At 42.9% G+C, this 22620-nt stretch overlaps 1 protein-coding gene across 1 annotated transcript in view; it reads left to right on the top strand.

Annotated features, from left to right (window-relative positions):
- The window catches only part of ATL3 (atlastin GTPase 3), a 61811-nt gene extending 43222 nt beyond the window's left edge, over nt 1–18589 (top strand). The window contains exons 5-13 of the mRNA XM_069739805.1: nt 3966–4016; nt 4962–5018; nt 6272–6364; nt 6893–7031; nt 10694–10821; nt 11271–11327; nt 11416–11487; nt 12843–13274; nt 14909–18589. Coding sequence (XP_069595906.1) covers nt 3966–4016; nt 4962–5018; nt 6272–6364; nt 6893–7031; nt 10694–10821; nt 11271–11327; nt 11416–11487; nt 12843–13274; nt 14909–14992 — 1113 coding nt within the window. The 3' untranslated portion in view covers nt 14993–18589. The remainder of the gene's footprint in view (nt 1–3965; nt 4017–4961; nt 5019–6271; nt 6365–6892; nt 7032–10693; nt 10822–11270; nt 11328–11415; nt 11488–12842; nt 13275–14908) is intronic.
- Nucleotides 18590–22620: the final 4031 nt, after the last annotated feature.

Consider the following 22620-nt stretch of genomic DNA (forward strand, 5'->3'; position numbering starts at 1 on the left):
CTGCTTCCTTCAACTCCTCAACTGCCACTTTTTCTGCGTCTCTCGTCCTCCGCTTACACCTACTAATGTCCCTAAACAATAGTCCCCTCAGGTACGCCTTCATTGCATCCCAAATTGTAAGAGCGTCGGTACTTCCATCATTTAAGAGAAAGAATTCCGCTACCTCCCGTCCTATACTTTCCAACTCAATACTCTGTAACCAATTAGGATGAATCTTCCATTCTCTCCCATTCAGCGAGCGAGCCCCCTCCAATCTAACCTCTACTTCAATTGGACTATGGTCCGACAAGGCCCTTGGCAGGTATCTCACCTCCCCAACCAGTGTGTCAAAAATCCTGTTACCCAAAGCCATGTCAATCCTAGAGAGTGTGGTATGTGCTGGTGAATAACATGAGTACCCTCTCTCTCCAACATGTCTAACCCTCCAAAGATCAATCATACCTATCTCCTGTATATAGGTGCCAAATGTTGTTATGTGTCCCTCCGACCTATTCTGAGTATTTTTATTTTTGTCCCAGTAGTCATCACAGATGTTGTTTAGATCTCCGATAATTATTAACGGTGTCGGTCCCCATCTTTCCACACGCTCCATTACTTCTCTGATTTTCCTGCTAGAGTAGGGAGGCGGAATATACATCGCGGCAACACACAGCATCACTCCATACAATATACACCGAATTAGTACGTACTGTCCCTCCACATCCACATATACCTTCACCTCCTCATACTGAACTCCCGCTGGAACCAAGATTGAGACTCCTCTTGCATACGTGGAGAAGGTAGAATGATAACCCTTCTGAATCCACCGTCTATTCAGGACATCCACCTTCTCCCTTACCAAATGTGTATCCAGCAAGCATATCATTGAGGCCCGTTGGTCTCTTGCATATTGCAAACACGCTGCACGTCTGGATTTCTCCCCTAGGCCTCTCACATTCCAGCTCAAAATTTTAAAACGGGTCCCCATCACTTGACTCATCTTTACTAAAAGTATCATCATTTTTGAGCACAAGCTGTCTAACTACCCTGCCCCCCCCCTCCCAACTCCCCCTCCCACCCATCCCCCCTCACATCTAACCATTCCACCTCTCTCCAAGAGTGGGGCATCATCGCCCATAGCGAACACTCCGTTTGGCGTTACCTTCCCACCCTCCTCCCACCACTGTACATAACAGGATTTCAGACATTTTGAAAAATAACATATCTCAACAGATTTTAAACATAGAATTATTTACACACGCAAGAAACCTACATACACTTAAAGTATGCCGCTTACCCTTCCTCCCTCCTTCCCAACAGCGATTACACCATCCCATTAACTTTAACTGAATATAATCCAGCTCCCTTCTTCGCCACCCGTACCCCTTGGTTTGTCAATCACATGACTCTATGCCCCCTGACAAATAAGTAACCAAAATCAGACTCTTCCCACAGTTTCAGTCTCCTTTTCCTTTAAGCTTTTTAGCATTAATGTCAATCCACTGGGTAGCTTCCTCCGGCTTCTGAAAAAAATGAATTTTATCAAACGCCACCACCCTCAGTCTTGCTGGAAACATCATGGAATACTGCACTCCCAACTCCCTCAGCCGTCTCTTGATACCCGTGAACATCATCCGTTGTCTCTGCACCAAAGTAGAATAGTCTGGGTATATAGCAATCTTTTGGCCTTCAACTGTCAGATCCGTCATGTCTCTGGCCTTCCTCAGGATAATGTCTCTGTCTCTATAGTTTAGAATTTTGGCGAGCATGGTACGGGGATTCGCTCCAGGGACAGGTGGTTTCGGTGGGACCCTATGCGCTCTTTCTACCGCGAACACTTTTGTTAGCGCCATATCTCCAAATGTCTCTAACAGCCAGGGATGCCCACTATGCGGATATTATTTCTTCTGGACCTGTTCTCAAGGTCCTCATTTTTTGCCGCCAATTCAGCTATTGCTTGAGTGAACTTTTTCTCTGCTTTTTGCAGCTGCACTATATGGTCTTCTGCAGTGCTCACTGTCTCCTCTACCTCCCCCACACGTTTGTCAATCTTCTGCATGGCTGCGTTTATCTTGACTGTGTCCCCCTTAACCTCCTGTATCTGTAAAGTCAGAGACTGTTTACATGAAGAAACCATCGCAAAAACGTCTCTTAGGGTAGGCTCAGCTTCTGGCGCCATTTCCTCGGGTCCCCCTTCTGCCACCGCCATTTTACTCTCCTTTCTCCCCTGTTGTACCTCATGTTCTCCTGCTGGGCTCTCCTCCTCCTCCTCTTCGGTATCAGCTCCGGCTCCCTCCTCTGCGACCTCCGCTCTCGCAAACTGCTGGAGCTTTGCCGCTACCTCCATACGCTTTCTGCATGCGGCGTTCTCCTTGTCTGCCTTTTCCCTTGTGTCGGCGCCATCTTGGATTGCGCCTGCCTCCCCGGCTCCCGCGTCCTTCTGCCGTCTCCTTGTCATTTTCGCCGGTTTAAGCGCTACCGCTCAGCGCCACCGGGCTTTGCAAGTCTCCCCGCACCGATAAGCCCCCACAGGGACCAAACAGCAGCGGCTCTGCAGGATTTTGGTATGTACAGCGGCGGGAGCTCACAGCCGCACGTCCGCTCACATGGGCTCTCAGGCCACGCCCCTATACACTAGATTCCTTGATAGGGCGTTGATCCAGGGAACTAGTCTGATTGCCGTATGTGGAGTCGGGAAGGAATTTTTTTCCCCAAGGTGGAGCTTACTCTTTGCCACATGGGTTTTTTTTGCCTTCCTCTGGATCAACATGTTAGGGCATGTTAGGTTAGGCTATGGGTTGAACTAGATGGACTAAGGGCATGTTCACACGTTCCTGATTTCCATCCTTTTTTTTTCAGGACTGTTTTTTAAAAAACTGCAGCTCTTGGCAGAAAACGCCGGTCCTTTTTTTGGTCCTTTTTTGATGCGTTTTTTGATGCGTTTTTTGATGCGTTTTTTGATGCGTTTTTTATGCAGTTTTCTAGCCAGAGTCTGTGTGTTTTCTAGGAATTTTTTTAGGGTTAAAATGGCTGAAAATACCCTAACCCTACCCCTAACCCTAACCCTACCCCTAACCCTACCCCTAACCCTAACCCTACCCCTATTCTAACCTTAGTGAAAAAAAAAAAATAAAAATTCTTTATTTTCTTTATTGTCCCTACCTATAGGGGTGACAAAGGGGGGGGGGGGTCATTTACTATTTTTTTTATTTTGATCACTGAGATAGGTTATATCTCAGTGATCAAAATGCACTTTGTAATGAATCTGCCGGCCGGCAGATTCGGCGGGCGCACTGCGCATGCGCCCGCCATTTTGCAAGATGGCGGCGCCCAGGGAGAAGACGGCCGGACGGACACCGGGAGGCCGGGTAAGTATAAGGGGGGGAGATTAGAGCAGGGGGGGGTGACATCGGAGCACGGGGGAGGGGCATCGGAGCATGGGGGGGTGGGATCGGGGCAGCCACATTCCACCCACGCACTTCCGCCCGCTTCCCCGCACTTCCTGCTGCAGCGGTTCTGCACCACGAACCGCAATAAAACCCGCAGATCTATTTTTGATCTGCGGGTTTTACTGCGGGTTTGACCTCACAATGGAGGTCTATGGGTGCAGAACCGCTGCTGTTTTACAAAAAGAAGTGACATGGTACTTCTTTTTTACCGCAGCTAATCAGTGCGTTTTTTTTTTTTCAATTCAGGACCATGTGCACAGTGGGTCCTGTTTTCCATAGGGTACAGTGTACTGTACCCTGCATGGAAAACAGCCGCGGAACCGCAGCGGCAAAACCGCTGCGTTTCCGCGGTAAAAAACGCACTGTGTGAACATGGCCTTAAAGTCTTCCTTCAACCTTAATAACTATGTTACTATGTTACATTCTGCCTAACTTTTTTAAAGCTTGGAAATTCCTGCTGCGTCTCGTGAATGTTCAGTCATCCGTCTTTAGCTAGCATAGTTTATTATACCATTATCTGCCTTCTTTACCCTACAGATTTACAACTTGTCCCAGAACATACAAGAGGACGACCTCCAACAGCTCCAGGTAGGACAATTCTTTTTTTCAATCTGGCAGCACAGTTCTGCTTTTAGTCAATTCCATAGTTTTGCAGGTTTGTCGCGTCTTCTCCAGCCTTCGGAGAGGAAAAGGACCTGAATTCTAGCGCCACCTATTAGCGGTAGTGATCCTAAAAGTCAGTATTGAGCCTTTAACAAGCTGTGCCGCATGACTTAAGATAATGAGCCAAACCAGATGATCTATTTACAGACACGTGTTTCGGGGTGTTTGCCCCTCATCAGTGCAAAACACAAGGATGTATGATTTGGCTGGGTGAGAAGCATCTGACAGGGGGTCGTAAAGGGGAACATTTCTCGTTCATTTTATGGCTGGAGGCAGCAAGAACCTTATCATTCCAGTGTTAGAAGTAGGAAGTTTAAAGGGTTAGGATAGGGAATAACTTGCCAACCTGTGGGGTCTAACTACCATCTTCCATTTATTGTTCTACGTAATAGATTTCCAAAGGTTGATAAATCGTTCGTGTTACTTCTGTTCTTATACACAGAACTAACGTGCTTTAATTTAAGAAGTTTGTGCTCCGCCTTACTGCCTTGTATCACTTTTATTAGAATGCACATGACTCTTCTTAATACATTTGGCAAATTTGGGGCTGCCAGAAAATAAAATCTTCCCCCAGATCTGTGCCATTTTCTCGCTTTCTTCTTTTAATGAGAATGTTTTTATTTTTTTGCTCAGTTTTAGAGCAGGAAATGTAGTTTACACCAAATATTGTCACTAATGAATCGATAAATGGCATAAAGTTCTTGCAAATGGTTTTTGTGGTCTGTTTTACTTTCTGCAACCTAATTGTACAGCTCAAAGTGCTTGAGAGTCTAACATCCAAGGCGTCTTTATTCAGGTGCTCAAACTTTTCAGATACTTTTTTTTTAAATATAATTTCACGCAATGCATATTTTTAATGTTACTTTTCAGCTCTTTACTGAATATGGACGTTTGGCTATGGATGAAATCTTCTTGAAGCCATTCCAGGTGAGATACTACGTAGTATTTTCTATCCACTAATGACACCTGTTTAAAGAGGACCTGTTACCAGGCGGTCAAGAGTGGCCAGTGTTTGCTTTTATCTTATTCCTACTGCTCCCCTGAGTATTCCATGTTGTTGTTGGTTTTCTTTAATCTGCCATACAGTCCCAGAAATATAGGCCTCGTTTTTATGGTCCCTACAAGAGGGTGTGGCTTAGGCTATGTTCAGACTTTGCAGATTCCACTGCAGATTTTTCCGCAGCAGAATTCCAAAATCCGCAGTGAAAACCCGTTGCGGTTTTTACTGCGGATTTATCGCGGTTTTTACTGCGGTTTCTTCTGCGGATTTTCATCTGCAGTTTTCTATTGGAGCAGGTGAAAATCCGCAGAAAAGAAGTGACATGCTGCGGAATGTAATCCGCAGCATTTCCGCGCGTTTTTTTCCGCAGCATGTGCACTGCGTTTTTTGTTTCCCATAGGTTTACATTGTTCTGTAAACTCATGGGAAACTGCTGCAGATCCGCAGCGGTCAAATCCGCTGCGGATCCGCAGCAAAATCCGCAAAGTGTGAATATAGCCTTACAGGATCCTCGGGGGGGGGGGGGGGGGGGTGTCTTTAGGTCGCACTACATTATTACCCTGTGAGACATGCCTCCTTTATAACGACCACGAGTTCTACCAGTCATCTTGTTGTCTGGGATACATATAATAGATTCTGCCATGTTACCCTAGCCTTATCTGTTGTTTTCACACTTGATTTATAAGACTATTATGCACTGGAATATTTTTTATCTACTTTATATACTGCTTTTTGCATATATAAGAATCAAAAGCAATTGTGCTAGAAGGAATTTCACAACTGCGACAGATATAACTATTAACTCCATATATGCGGCTATATGAGGCCATTTGCCTTAGAGTAACCGTCGTTTTATTTTTTTTATGTCCTAAATCAATAGCATACGTGAAATTAAGCAACTTTGTAATATATCTAATCAGAACAAATTGCTTCGTTCTCTTCCAAAATTGATCAGTCATTATTAATAATACTCAATTCTACGGAAAAATCTGTGTTCAGTGAAGACAGAGTTTCCTATTACTGAGTTAGGAGATGACTGTTGGTGCTCATAAAGCTCTATGTAGATGGGAGGAGCTTGAAGCAGAGCTCCTCCCTTCTCCTCTCCCACAGTGACCCCCATCCTTTTTTTTTTTTTTTTTTTTTACAACCAGTTGATGTTGTTTGTTAATTATTCTTTCAGACTTTGATGTTTTTGGTTCGGGATTGGAGCTTTCCTTATGAGTACCCATATGGAACTGAGGGAGGTGATAAGTTTCTAGAAAAGAGATTACGGGTAAGTTTTGATATATCTTAGAAGGAATCATTTTGCCTGCTTTCCTCCAAGGCTGTACTTGTTTAAAACAAATTATTTAGCCTTTAACAAGTTTTCTTATTTTTGTAAATCAATAGCACATATAACAATAAGAAACTTTGATATATTTGGCAGAGAAATCTGTTTCTATCTCCTTCTGGACTGATCATTCACATTTCATGGGTAAAATCTGTCTTCAGTAAATTCAGATTTTCCCATTCCTGAGATAGCAGAGAACAGTTGGTGCTCATAAAGTTCTATGGAGGAGATAGAAGCAGACACCGACATTCTGCTGCAAGTTCTCCTGAAACCACCGTCTAATACTTGGCACTAAATATTTGTACATTGTGTGAATGCACTCAGGGTCAGGGAGACATTTTCATTTTTTATGTCCCCCCACAAATGAGACGGTCATTTAAAAATTTAAAGCGACATCGTTCAAAGGGGAGGGGGCTGCGTTATCACTTTTTTTTAATTTTTTTTGTTTTGTATCCTAATATTTCCTAACAGGTAAAAGAGCATCAGCATGAAGAGATCCAGAACGTGCGTAAGCATATTCACTCCTGCTTCACCAATGTCAGCTGTTTCCTTCTTCCACACCCTGGACTCAAGGTCGCAACTAGTCCCCAATTTGATGGCCGCCTGAAAGGTTGGTAAAAATTTCCATTGACTGCATATTATTGTTTCATTACATAGCCATTGTATGGGAAAGAGGGAAAATCTCATCACGCAATGCTAATGACAATGAGAAGATGTGGTGGCATTAAGCTCCCTATATATATCGGGGTGCTTTCTCCTATGTTCGGTGACCCCGTTGGGGTTTAAGTCCAAACTCCCTACAAATCGGGATCTGGCGCATATGCACTGACGAGGCTATTACCTATAATGGTGCAGACAGAATCAACTTCTGCGCCATCGCGCATCATTTTCGGGCGCATACACCTACTAGAGGTGGACACTTTTATATTTCATATTCAATATGGAGGAGTCGGCAGACATGGCTACCGGTCAAACCTTCGTTCAGCTGACAGCCATATACTGTAACAAAAGGCCTGACGAGTTATTAACCAAGCCACAGAATGTTCAGTTCAAACATAGAAATTTATTAATGATAAATAAGATAAATTATTTTTTCACTTTTCAAAATACATTTACACAATGTCAAGAATGCCTCCAATCCAATAACTGATTCTATGTGCGGTGCAGATATTGAGCAACAGCAGGCTTAAAATACATGAGAAAACTCATTACATAACCTATTACCAAAGCCCAATCGTATATATTTATGTCTAAGTAATTACCTGGGGAAAAGACCTGCTATACTAAAGTGCCAATGTGCATATATAACAGGCTGTCAAAAATAGCCTATAAGGCTTATATAATGATGTACAATTATGTTAGTCAATCATAAATATAGCCACAACACCATATGTTGCATAGCACCTGAGTCTTAACATGTACCGTGTTTGCAAAAGTTGCCAGGCATGACCCCAGCTATAGCATAATCAAAAGATCATCATTACCTCTGCCCAATCTCACAGAATCAGTGATAAACCCCCTACGCGCGTTTCCATAAGTTCTTCTTCCGGGGGGGGGGGGGGGGGGGGGGGTGTTAAGGAGGGAAACTAAGGGTCTATTTAAATAAGTTTCCAGCCAATCATTGTAATAGTATCCCGATCGCCACATGTGTAAACGAGATGACCGACGTTATATCCGATGCGTCAGTGAATGGTGACGCAAATATTTGGTGCCGCGTTGCCTGGTTACCCCAGCCGCCTCATAGCAACTCGGTGTACTTGGACGCATGCCTTGATGATGTAAAGGCAGCCTAGCTTGTTTCAGCGGGGGACAGTTGTAATGTGTGGCGCAGACAGACAGACAGAGGCCTAAAATAAAAAAAGGTGGCTAAATGCAGTTCAAAACTGCTAGCAGGACCAACCAGGCGGCCTACCTTGGTTCAGCGTGGGAGGACAACTGTTATGAGAGGCTGACACAGTTACTAGGCACAAGTAAGCAAGTAGGCTACATGCAGTTCACAATTAGTAACAGGGGTACACAGGCGGCATAGCTTTGTTCAGCGGAAGACAACTATTATAAGTGGCTGACATAGTTAGTAGGCCCAAATACTAAAGTGGGCTGAATGTCTGCCAAGGAATTGTTCATAAATAAACAGGTGACATAGCTAGGTGCAGGGGTGGGCTCCTCTGCAGAGTTGCAGACAGTGGTAGTTGGCGCAAAGTATTAAGGGGTCTAAATGGAGGCCAGGGCCCCTGTATATTTTTACTATCATCTATCATTGCAACAAATTTGTATTAACAGTGCCATTGAAGGATTTAACAGCACAGACTACACAGTGGTGGAGCAGGGAGAGGTAAGTTTAGCAAGTGGTAGAGCACTGTTCGAGCTGGGGGGGAACACTCTCTCGTGGGCGGCGGTACTGGCACAGGGCCCCTCATATTACGACGGTGGGTCTGACGTTGGTTGTGCACCACCACCGTCAGAGACACTTCATTGTACTATGAGGGACCATGTGCCAGTGCCGTCGCCCCAGAGTGGGCACATCCACCTGTCCAGGCAAACGGCACTCGCACGGGTGCTTGCGGCAGATGGTGACCACGGCCCTGTGGGGGGAGTCAGCCCATTTAGGGAGGTATAAAAATGGCCTATGGTGGACATTCAGCAGCTGCAAATGGCGGAATTGGAGAAGTCAGTAAGAGGAGACCAAAAACAAGAAATTTTTCTGGCAAGCTACATGTCAGCAGGAGAAGGTGGGGCAAAATAATTTGAAATCCATGATTGGTTCATTTTAATGAAGGTTAGATCATCAACATTCTGGGTAGCCAGACGTGTCCTTTTTTCGGTCAGTATTGAACCAGCAGCACTGAAGACTCTTTCTGATAGCACACTAGCAGCTGGGCAAGCGAGCTCCTGTAATGCATATTCTGCCAATTCAGGCCAGGTGTCTTAGATGCCCAGTAATCAAAGGGGAAAGACCTGTGAGGGAGAACATCGATAAGGGAGGAAAAATAGTTGGTAACCATACTGGACAAATGCTGTCTCCTGTCACTTTGAATCGATGCAGCACTACCTGTCGTGTCTGCGGTCATTGCGAAATCACTCCACAACCTGGTCATAAAACCCCTCTGTCCAACGCCACTTCAGATTTGTGCACCTCTAACACATCTGCCATGTTGCCCTCTACGGCTCGTGTGAGAACCATCACCGCCGCTGTGTGCTGGGAATGCCTGAAGCAAACGGTCTACAAGAGTTGCTTGTTTGGTAGCCAATATTTGCTCAAGGTTCTCATGTGGCATGATATTTTGTAATTTTCCTTTATATCGTGGATCCAGGAGGCAGGCCAACCAGTAATCGTCATCGGTCATCATTTTGACAATGTGGGGGTCCCAATTTAGGATACGCAAGGCATACTCAGCCATGTGGGCCAACGTTCCAGGTGTCAATTCACTGCTTGTGCTGGGTTGAGGAGCACTTTCTTGCAAATCAACATCACTTGTGTCCCGCAAAAACCCTGTACCTGACTTTGCAACGCCACCAGTTTCTATTGTCCTCTGAGAAGCATCCTCCTCCCATAAATATTCATCCCCATCAACCATTATGCTATAGCTGGGGTCATGCTTGGCAACGTTTGCAAACACGGTACATGTTAAGACTCAGGTGCTATGCAACATATGGTGTTGTGGCTATATTTATGATTGACTAACATAATTGTACATCATTATATAAGCCTTATAGGCTATTTTTGACAGCCTGTTATATATGCACATTGGCACTTTAGTATAGCAGGTCTTTTCCCCAGGTAATCACTTAGACATAAATATATACGATTGGGCTTTGGTAATAGGTTATGTAATGAGTTTTCTCATGTATTTTAAGCCTGCTGTTGCTCAATATCTGCACCGCACATAGAATCAGTTATTGGATTGGAGGCATTCTTGACATTGTGTAAATGTATTTTGAAAAGTGAAAAAATATTTTATCTTATTTATCATTAATAAATTTCTATGTTTGAACTGAACATTCTGTGGCTTGGTTAATAACTCGTCAGGCCTTTTGTTGTATCATTGTGTGGAATGTGTTCTTGGTAAATTGGACTAATATGTATAAACAGCCATATACTGTGTATGGGGCCCCTTTAGGAATATTGTGTGTCTCTTCTAAGAGTTGGGGCCATTTTTTTTCTAAGAAAAAGAGTTCCATATCAAGAGCAGGACACATGACAATGTAAAACTGACAAAACAATAGCCCTGGCCTCATTTCATGTGCTTTTTCTCTTTTTTTTTTATTCCTTAGACATTGCTCCGGAGTTCACAGAGCAGCTCAGTGAACTGGTTCCTTTAGTTCTTGGCCCCCGAAGCCTGATGGAAAAAGAGATCAATGGTGCAAAAGTAACCTGCAGAGGACTTTTGGAGTATTTTAAGGTAAATTGGGTGTCTTTTTTACCCGACAAAATGCTATAAGTTACCCTGTGCTGTTTAATTACATATTGGTTGTGAAAGCCTTTCGGCATAAACCGTAGTCCGTACATATTACTTGATAAGTTATTAATCATGATGAAGTGCCGGGTCCATCTTATGGTGGATTTGTACTGTGCCCAACAGACTTACAATGTCTTCATCCCCAAACTTACTAAGAATTATACCCAAACTCCCCTTTTAGGCAAAGTTCAGATGTCCATTCATTGTAAAACTTGGTCTAATCTCGCCCCCAAACTGCAGACGTGACCGGCTCCATGTACCCCTCCATGTGCTCATCAGTATTAGAGACCCTTTTTATTTTTAGACTATTTTGTACTTTCTCAGTTATAATAACTTAATGAAACTTTTAGATTTTTGATGTGATAATTTTTTTTTGTTTTGTTTTAAATAAGGCTTACATAAAGATTTATCAAGGCGAAGATTTACCCCATCCCAAATCCATGCTGCAGGTATGAGTGACATCGTAACGCTTGCCACGTTCACACCAGTCCCTTCCGTGTTCTCCTGTGCTTTAAAAACTTTCCTCTCTCTTCTTAGGCAACTGCAGAAGCCAATAACCTGGCCGCCGTGGCTTCGGCTAAGGATTTATACAACAGCAGTATGGAGAAAGTGAGTGGATTTGGACATTTTCTTTAGTGCCATTTTATTTGATTCGTGCAAAGGATTTGTCAAGCAATTTTTTTTTTCTTTTTCTTATCTTTTTTTTTTTTTTTTAACTCTATTCTGAATGATTTTGCAAAAAACTGAAAAGACATTATACTTACGGTGGAGATCCCCCACCACTCCCGTTCCAACACTCTTCCCAGGTCCGCTGCTGGTCTACGCACTTGCTGCAATTAGTTACTGACTTTAGCTCTAGCGTGTTGGTCACTAAAGTTGAGGAAAAAGATTAGCAAGATCAGAGTGCTGTGACCGGCCAGCCTGTGACATCCCTCTTCTGATTAGTCCTGCACCTCCATGTAATAATACCGCAGGGGCCTGCTAATATGAAAAGGCAGTGGTGATGTTGCAGGGGTTTGCAGTGTTCTGGTCCGGCGGCCATAGACTACCAATATGACTGCTTGTCCAGGGTCCTGTGAATCACTTTCCTCAATATTGGTCACCATTCCATAGCTGGTCAGATTAATAAAAAAAAAAAAGCAAAAACCACACTTTGCAGCAACTCATTGAAAAGTTTTTCCCTTCTTCAAAAGTTATCACCTATACATACAATCTAGCTGATAACTTGCTGATCTATGGGGTTCGACCTCTGAGATCCTAACTGTTTTGAGAACGGGGGTCATACTGAATGGAGCGGGGGGCTAGATGTGCGCATCACTGCTCTTTTCATTCGCTATGGGACTGTAGTAAGAAGTCAAACCCCACTCTATCTCTGACAGTCCCATAGAGAATGAATAGAGGAGTGCTTTGTAGAGGTCGGACCCCCACCAATAAGCAAGTTATCACCTTTCCCAAAGATGGGTAATAACATGTAAAGATGGGAATAACTTTTTATGTTTATTTGCTCAGATAGACAAATGAAAAGGGTTTGTCCGGATTCTAAACCGTAAAAGATGACCGCATAAGGATATGTTTACACGGGGTGTTTTTGCTGCACTTTTTACATAGCACATTTGGTTAATTCAATACGCAGCATTTTGCAGTACCAGCATAATCAATGAGACTTCTGAAATCTCACGCACACACTGTTTTTTCTTTCCAAGCAGATTTTGAGTTGTGCTGCATTGTCTCACTACATCAGTTCTGTTAGTTTTTTTGCAGTGCTTTTCACCCATGCAAATCAATGAGTAAAAATAACTTTAAAAAAGCACGTAAAAACATAACAAACATGTGCATTTTTTTCTGCCAACACTCTGGTTTTTAGTGCAGAAAAAAATGCTCCAAAAACGCAACATATGAACATCACCTAAGCTTTTAGCGCTCCTAGATTATATCTCATCATAATCCTTATTCCCTTTTACCAGATTTGTGGAGGAGAGAAGCCATATGTGGCTCCCGATGTCCTGCGGGATCGAGACGCTGTTTGCAAAGACGAGGCACTGTCTTCTTTTGACCGTGCAAAGAAAATGGGAGGAGTGGAATTTAGCCGACAGTACAGGGAAGAGCTGGAGAAGAACCTCGAGGACATGTACACTGCTTTCTGCAAGCACAACGAAAGCAAGAACATCTTCACCGCTTTTCGGACCCCGGCGGTGCTACTGGCCTTGGTGGCGGCATTATACATGGCTTCTGGTATCACCGGCTTTGTGGGGTTAGGAGTGATAGCCCAGTTGTTAAACTGTGCAATGGGATTGATTCTCATTGCACTCCTGACTTGGGGCTACATCAAGTATTCAGGACAGTACAGAGACCTTGGGAAAGTCATAGACTCCAGTGCAGATTATGTTCTAGATCAGGTAAGGTTACTTCATTGCAACTCTACGGTCTCAGCTTCGAAAGCCTATGACCACAATGGGATTAGGAAATTTCTGTCTTGAGTAGTGATGGGCGAACGAGCTCGGATAACATCTTATCTCAGGATGCTCGATTGTTATCAGAGTATCTTGGTCATGCTCGTATATTATGTCCGAGTCCCTGCGGCTGAATGATTGGACACATGTGGGCATTTCCTAACAAACAGGCATGTGTTGAGGCTGTCTAACAGCCGCAAACCATGGAGCTGCAGGGACTCGGACATAATATACGAGCACGCCCGAGATACTCGGAGAACATCCAAGCGTGCTCGGATAAGATGCTATCCAAGCACATTTGCCCATCACTAGACTTGACACAGTCCATCATGTCTCAGCTCCTTTTATTGCTACTGTGCTTTATATTTTATTAATTCTGCGGAGGATAGGGTCACACGTAAGGGTTCCAAAAAACCTTGTGACCATTAGCAATAATCAATTCTCTCCTTTCTACCTATGATTTATTTGAAAGCCACTATAATACATGGCCGCATCATCGCGCACTATATCTAGCAGCCAACATCAACATTTAACACTAATGAGTAGACGAGCGATTACTTTTAATTTTAGAAAAGTGGTCTCCAAACATTTCCAGTAATGTAAAATAGCAAAGCCAGATAGTACTCACCTTCCCCTGGTCCAGCACCAGCTGCTCCATTTTTTGTGCTTTGGCTGCAGCGGTGACATCACGTCAACATCTCACATCACCGCTGCAGCCAATCATTGAACTTGGCTGCTCATGACATCCACTTCAGCCTATCATTATTATCAAAAAATAATAATCTTGCAATCCAGCATGTACAGGCCTTACACATTTCATGGTGTCAAGTGTATTTTAGCAAGTGTCCTCATATAGATCATATATGTTTAAATATTACCTCTAACTGGAACCTTTCACCAGATTTTTCCCATATAATGTGTGGCCAGCACCTGTACGCCCTCTGTAACAGCATACTAGAATACTGTATACAGGTAAAAATAAAAAATAACTTATATATACTTGCCTACGGGACTATCCGGTCCAATGGGCATCGCTGTTCTGGATCCGGCGCCTCCTCTCATCTTTCTTTGTGTGGATGATGTATCCTGCGTCATCCACGCAGCATCCTCGGCATCGTGCTCTTGCGCAAGTGCACTTCTTTGCTTTTCCAAGTGCAGCGTAAAGTATTGTAATGCGCATGTGTGGGGAGAGCGCTGACGCATGCGCACTGCTATACTTTTTTCTCTGCACCCGGCAGGACAGAGAGAAGTGAGCCTGCACAGGAGCGCAATGGAGGACGCTGCGTGGATGACGTAGGACGCGTCATCCGCAAGAAGAGAGAAGGCACCGGATCCAGAACAGCAACGCCCATCGGACTGGACCTTCCCATAGCAGAGTATAATAAACGCTATTCTTTGTTTTATGAACATATATACAGCATACTAGAACGCTGTCACATAAGGTGTGCGGGTGCTGGTTGTACGGGTGCTGGTCCTACTTTTTATGGGAAAAACCTGGTGACAGGTTCCCTTTAAAGCTATAAATGATATAATTTAATGTGAATTAATGTTTTCCTCCTCTGCTTTAAATACCACAACAGGCTACAAACCACTTGGGCAACTCTACTCGTCGCTTTACAGAGCCGGCAGTCGGCGCGCCACCGGAGCGGAAGAAACAAAAGTGACGGCAGAGCAGGGTGAAATCGCGTCTTTCCTGCCTCCAGCACAAGTCACCATCCTGAACCACAGCCATTCCAGCATTGCCACCTAAGAATATATGATCGCGGTGCCTTTTCTATACTCTTTCCAGCCTTCACCATTAAACTTATCCATACATTCCCTGCTGAATATGGGTGGACCACATTCCCATTTCATCCAATGACAAGTTTGGGGGCGCACAGTGTTTTGTATCTTATACCCCGCACTTTCATACAGAGTCCAGTATATCTTTTATGTTACCCTGCAATGCTGACTATAGTAATTAAGATAGATTTGATGAGCTGCAGATAAGCCTGGTCTGTCCATATTAAAGGGATTGCCCAGGAATAGAAAAACATGGCTCCCTTACTTCCAATAACAGCGCCACACCTGTACAAGGATTGTCTAATATTGGAGCTCTGCCCTATTGAAGAGACTGGGGTTGAGCTGCAGTACCACACACAACCTATCAACAGGTGTGATGCCGTTTTTTTTTAAAGAAATAAGCCATGTTTTTCTAATTTTAGGCAACCTCTTTGGACTCAAAGCCATCAAATACTTGCATTTCTAACATCATTGTGTGATATCTACGAACAATATTCTATATATTCATATTTTATTGGGTTTAAGTAGGTGGTTACTTGGTTTAGTTGGGTAGCTGCTCTTTCCCCCCTCCCCCCCCCCCACCCCCTCGGTTTATATTATTGCTATTTCTGCACTGCTAAAGGGGCTTTATTAGCATCCTGTAAAGTGCCTTATAGTCTGTAGAGGTTATAGAGCATAAAAAGTGTATTAGGTGCATAAATTCTGTATGTACGTGTGACGCAGAACTGTTGCCAGACACGTCTGTGTGTCCAAGGGACTTGCCGATGAAAGGAGGTTAGTTAGGCTACGTTCACATTTGCGTTCTGCCGGGCTGCGTCGCATGCGTCATGTGCCCCTATATTTAACATGGGGGCGCATGGACATGCGTTGCATTGCGTTTTGTGACGCATGCGTCTTTTTTGGCGCACGTGTCAGGGCGCAGAGGACGCAGCAAGTTGCATTTTTTTTGCGTCCAAAATCATGCCAAAAAAGGACGCATGCGTCACAAAACAATGCGTTTTGCATGCGTTTTGGTTTGCGTTGTGCGTTGCGTCGCCGACGCAGCACCGCACAACGCAAATGTGAACGTAGCCCTACTTTAGTTCCTTAAAATAAAGAAAAACAAAAAACAACCTGTTCCAATCCATACCAATATAGTTAATGGGGTAGTCCTTCATACAATGCTTAGCTATATATGAGCGTGTTAAGCCCCCCATACAGCTTAGATGGCTGTCGGCTGAACGATGATTCGGCTGATCTTTTGGTTGACAGCCATCTTGGCCGGCTCTCCCATACACAGGAGGGTTCGTTCAGCCCAGCACAGCTTTGTTCTCTATGAGAAAGACCCCAACAAACATCTGTACTGGCGGGTTATCTCCGATAAAGAACAATGTGATTCACAGTCTGAAATCAGACATGCCCGGTCAACATTTCCCCTGACAAACTGTTAGCCGAACCCGTCAGTATCGGCCAACATTAGTCTAATAAGTGTGGGGGGCTTTAGTCTTTTTTCTTTAATTCTCTTTGACTGATAAGAAGGGGGGCACACAACACAGGGGCATATGGGGCAAATTTAGAGCTTTGTTCCCGCCAACTTAGCTTTATCTTCCCTTCAATCATTAATTAGCCATTCATGAGCTCACCTTTCGCAAACTGTTTTTTTTTTTTTTTTGCTACGAAAAAAGTCATGAATTTCTAATGTCTTAAAATAAAAAAAATCCAAAAAGCTCTACCAAGTGGAACAAGGTGGTTCCAGGCATTGAGTTTTTCTATGTGTTTGAGAAGTATAACACATGGTTCAAAACCACTCTTTTCCATGTGGTGTTGGTGTGATCAAACTTCTATAAGATATCTGTGGCGGTCCAACAACTGGGACCCGCAGCGATCGCGAGAATGGGGCACTTTTATAATCGTTAGAATCGGGCATGCTTAATTGCTGTTCTATTCTAACCAGGGGGTGAAAATTCCCCGTTCTGACAATTGGTGTGGGACCCCCACATAGGTAGGTGATAACTTGTTTTTCCTCGAATAATCCCTGTAATGGAAGTAAAGCAGGGCCCCTAGATGCAGGTCCCATTGGCTGGATCCACCTATGTTATATATTTATGGCATAACCTCGGAACATGCTGTAAATGTACAAGATGGGAATACCCATTTAAAGAAATTCACACGGTTTTCTTGAGTGACGCACCGATAGTAGAAAATAGGAAAAGTAGCTTTACTTGAGCAGAACCTGTCTGGAGATTCATCCCACACCAACCGTGGGCAGCGAGAATTACTCATTGCAGCATTTCACTCTGAAAATCTTTTCGGAGAACACAAAGGGTCCAATTCATTAGGCTGTTTTCTCCAATTGTTTTTGCTCAACTTTTGTCATTTTTACGTGCGTGACGGACAGCTATGCCAAAATGGTCAGCCGGCCACCTTGATCAAAATTCCACCAGAAATGTACTCCGCCCTAATCTCTTAACAAGTTAGAAGCTACTTACTCCAGCAGTCCCATTTATTAAAACTGGAGTACAAAACACTATTTTTAATGAATCAGGTCCATAATTTGGACTTGTAGAAAACTCCACTGGATGGATCTTTCCAGCTTCCAGCAGCATGGATATCCTAACAGGTTCCCTTCAATTTACTTGTCAAGTGGTGATGAGCAAATGTGCTGGGATAAGATGTTATCAGAACATTCTCGGGTGCTAACAGAGTGTCTTCAGCGTGCTCGAAACATATGTTCGAGTCCTCGCAGTTGCATGTTTCGTGGCTGTTTGACAGCTGCAACACTTGAATGGATTGCCTGTTTGGTAGGCAATCCCAGCATGTGTTGAGGCTGTCTAACAGCTGCCAGACATGCAACCGCGGGGACTCCAACATATGTTTCGAGCACGCCGAAGACACTCTGTTAGCACCCAAGCATGTTCCGAAAACATCTTATCTGAGCACTTTCGCTCATCACTAATATCAAGTTAAGCAACTCTCCTCTGACTAGTGTCTACATACGATTCATGGTTCAGCCTACAATATGACCACAGTGTCTAGATTTCATGCAAACCGCGCACAGCACTTGTATTGGTGCCTTATCTTACATGTTTCCAATGAAGCGCTAATGTTTAATAAAACATATACAAAGATGGTTTATTGCGCTTTTACGCATTCATTTCTATAATTTGTGTGCAATCTAAAGTTTTGTCTATAACTTAAAGGATATAGTATGGGGGTATTAATGGTTATGTATGTAATATTTGGGCCTGATACATGTCTATACATGCTTATACCTGTGTATATATATATGTATGTGATTTTGCAGAGATATTGTATAATGAATGCTAGTTTACAACAGACTTTGCCAGACTCGCCATGCCCTCTCCCATCCAAAGTTAAAGATTCCCAGAAGGTAAAAAGCTAAATTCCAAAGCACAAAAAAATTCTGGACCAAGACTTCTTATTTCTGCTGCTTCTTTTTCTATCCTAAATTTTTAATAAAAGCAATTGTAACACTTTGATCAACGTGACTCTATTTTTTTTTTTTTTTTCGCAAATAGATTTTGGGACACAAAAATGTTTCTAAAAGATGTTACTCAGCTGCTCGCTTATAAATACCTGGATATTACTGTGATAGAAGAAAGTTGGGGTTATCACGTAGCACTATATGATACTGTAAGTACCGAGGGCAAGTGTTGGGAGAGGGCAAACTGGGCAATGACCGGGGTCCTTATCGACAAATGGCGAGACCCCTTACAGCTGCAGGTTCAGTGGGCTGTCATTTTGTGGCTGCCTGTCTGTACAAAATCAAAGCTGCACTAGCAATGCTGTGCATATATGAGAAATACAGTGCATTTGTGTAGTATGCATTGCGTGTGTAGCATTGCATGTGTTAATAGTATCTACATTAAAAAATACCAGCAGCGCAAATGAGCATAGTACAGAATCCTGCTGTAGGCAGCACATCTTGCTTACACTTGGAAAAGAAATACTGCACAATGTACATGGTACAATAAAATATATATATACAGGTGCATCTCACAAAATTAGAATGTCATCAAAAAGTTAATTTATTTCAGTTTTTCAATACCAAAAGTGAAACTCATATATTGAATCATTACAAACAGAGTGATCCATTTCAAGTGTTTATGAAGTGTTTCCAATTTACTGAGATAATGATTTTTGGGTTTTCATTGGCTGTAAGCCATAATCATCAACATTAACAGAAATAAACACTTGAAATAGATCTCTCTGTAACGAATTAATCATGGTGTTTGCTGACTTTTACTTGCTTCTATCAAAAGGTCTATCAATTGGTCTCCTATCGACCGTGTGTTGATCCACCGATACTAATGGCCAATTGTCAACATGGCTAATTTTTTTTAAACTTTTCCTAATCTCGTCATCTAGATGAGACCTGAGGGGACTAATCTCACAGAAAAAGAATCTTTACATACGCTAGCTAAGGGCTGTACAGCTTTACCTGCAGAGATTACAGTACTTAAGCTGGAATATTCACTTTTCCTCTTTCCCAAGAAGTTACACTTCCCCTGGAGGAGCGACTCCATCCGATAGAGGAACTCCGGCATCAGGAACTACGGATGTGTACAGAAGGGCCAGGCTGGGAGCACTGGATGAAGCCTTTGGCTTGGCTAGGCTGGAAGCCCTGGTTAATTCTGTCGGCTTGAGTCTCTTGAGGATGAGGCTGATGATCAGGACATGCCGATGTGCTGGAAAACTCTGATGAGGATAGGGAGCACCATATAGAGGACCGGGATCTGGGACACCTCCTCTTCCTCTCTGAAGATACAATTTGCATATTAACCCAGAGAGGAGCATTGCAAGGCGTAAAAGTCTCAGCTTGGCATTGCAGGCTTGACCTGTCACTCTCCGCAAAGAGAATCTTTAACCCTTGGACACAAAAAAAAACAGTTACACTTACTCCAGAATGGTTGAATCAGATTTGCCAACTCATTTTTTTTTTTCTGCATGGTTTATGAAAAAAATCAGGCACAGACATTTTTTTCCAGAAATATTAGAAAACTATAATTAGCAGTTAAGATTATAAGGGATACACGTCTAAGACATTAGCTGCATTTACTGTGAACTGTAAAATGATAATTATAGTCATATTAATCTGTACAAATTTCTCCAGCTTCAAAAAATCACAGATTTTTTTTTTTAAACTGTCCAGGAATTTCTGGACGGTTGGAATCCTTGGGTCGAATGGGAGTTAGGAAAATAAGAATGGTTGAACTTGATGGACCTAGGTCTTTTGTCAACCTATGTAACTAACATTCATCTGAAGACTGAAGGTGACTCTAAATAACAGCTATCAGGTTACCTTCTATTGTCTTACACAGGCTGAACCGGTTGTGAACTGTTTAATGTAGACAAACCTTTTTCCTGAATCCGAGCTTATGGTGACTTTTCAGACAGGTTGCTTTACATAGTAACATAGTAACATAGTTAGTAAGGCCGAAAAAAGACATTTGTCCATCCAGTTCAGCCTATATTCCATCATAATAAATACCCAGATCTACGTCCTTCTACAGAACCTAATAATTGTATGATACAATATTGTTCTGCTCCAGGAAGACATCCAGGCCTCTCTTGAACCCCTCGACTGAGTTCGCCATCACCACCTCCTCAGGCAAGCAATTCCAGATTCTCACTGCCCTAACAGTAAAGAATCCTCTTCTATGTTGGTGGAAAAACCTTCTCTCCTCCAGACGCAAAGAATGCCCCCTTGTGCCCGTCACCTTCCTTGGTATAAACAGATCCTCAGCGAGATATTTGTATTGTCCCCTTATATACTTATACATGGTTATTAGATCGCCCCTCAGTCGTCTTTTTTCTAGACTAAATAATCCTAATTTCGCTAATCTATCTGGGTATTGTAGTTCTCCCATCCCCTTTATTAATTTTGTTGCCCTCCTTTGTACTCTCTCTAGTTCCATTATATCCTTCCTGAGCACCGGTGCCCAAAACTGGACACAGTACTCCATGTGCGGTCTAACTAGGGATTTGTACAGAGGCAGTATAATGCTCTCATCATGTGTATCCAGACCTCTTTTAATGCACCCCATGATCCTGTTTGCCTTGGCAGCTGCTGCCTGGCACTGGCTGCTCCAGGTAAGTTTATCATTAACTAGGATCCCCAAGTCCTTCTCCCTGTCAGATTTACCCAGTGGTTTCCCGTTCAGTGTGTAATGGTGATATTGATTCCCTCTTCCCATGTGTATAACCTTACATTTATCATTGTTAAACCTCATCTGCCACCTTTCAGCCCAAGTTTCCAACTTATCCAGATCCATCTGTAGCAGAATACTATCTTCTCTTGTATTAACTGCTTTACATAGTTTTGTATCATCTGCAAATATCGATATTTTACTGTGTAAACCTTCTACCAGATCATTAATGAATATGTTGAAGAGAACAGGTCCCAATACTGACCCCTGCGGTACCCCACTGGTCACAGCGACCCAGTTAGAGACTATACCATTTATAACCACCCTCTGCTTTCTATCACTAAGCCAGTTACTAACCCATTTACACACATTTTCCCCCAGACCAAGCATTCTCATTTTGTGTACCAACCTCTTGTGCGGCACGGTATCAAACGCTTTGGAAAAATCGAGATATACCACGTCCAATGACTCACCGTGGTCCAGTCTATAGCTTACCTCTTCATAAAAACTGATTAGATTGGTTTGACAGGAGCGATTTCTCATAAACCCATGCTGATATGGAGTTAAACAGTTATTCTCATTGAGATAATCCAGAATAACATCCTTCAGAAACCCTTCAAATATTTTACCAACAATAGAGGTTAGACTTACTGGCCTATAATTTCCAGGTTCACTTTTAGAGCCCTTTTCGAATATTGGCACCACATTTGCTATGCGCCAGTCCTGCGGAACAGACCCTGTCGCTATAGAGTCACTAAAAATAAGAAATAATGGTTTATCTATTACATTACTTAGTTCTCTTAGTACTCGTGGGTGTATGCCATCCGGACCCGGAGATTTATCTATTTTAATCTTATTTAGCCGGTTTCGCACCTCTTCTTGGGTTAGATTGGTGACCCTTAATATAGGGTTTTCATTGTTTCTTGGGATTTCACCTAGCATTTCATTTTCCACCGTGAATACCGTGGAGAAGAAGGTGTTTAATATGTTAGCTTTTTCCTCGTCATCTACAACCATTCTTTCCTCACTATTTTTTAAGGGGCCTACATTTTCAGTTTTTATTCTTTTACTATTGATATAGTTGAAGAACAGTTTGGGATTAGTTTTACTCTCCTTAGCAATGTGCTTCTCTGTTTCCTTTTTGGCAGCTTTAATTAGTTTTTTAGATAAAGTATTTTTCTCCCTATAGTTTTTTAGAGCTTCAATGGTGCCATCCTGCTTTAGTAGTGCAAATGCTTTCTTTTTACTGTTAATTGCCTGTCTTACTTCTTTGTTTAGCCACATTGGGTTTTTCCTATTTCTAGTCCTTTTATTCCCACAAGGTATAAACCGCTTACACTGCCTATTTAGGATGTTCTTAA

Source organism: Ranitomeya imitator, chromosome 9 (assembly GCF_032444005.1).
Source record: "Ranitomeya imitator isolate aRanImi1 chromosome 9, aRanImi1.pri, whole genome shotgun sequence".
NCBI lineage: Eukaryota > Metazoa > Chordata > Amphibia > Anura > Dendrobatidae > Ranitomeya > Ranitomeya imitator.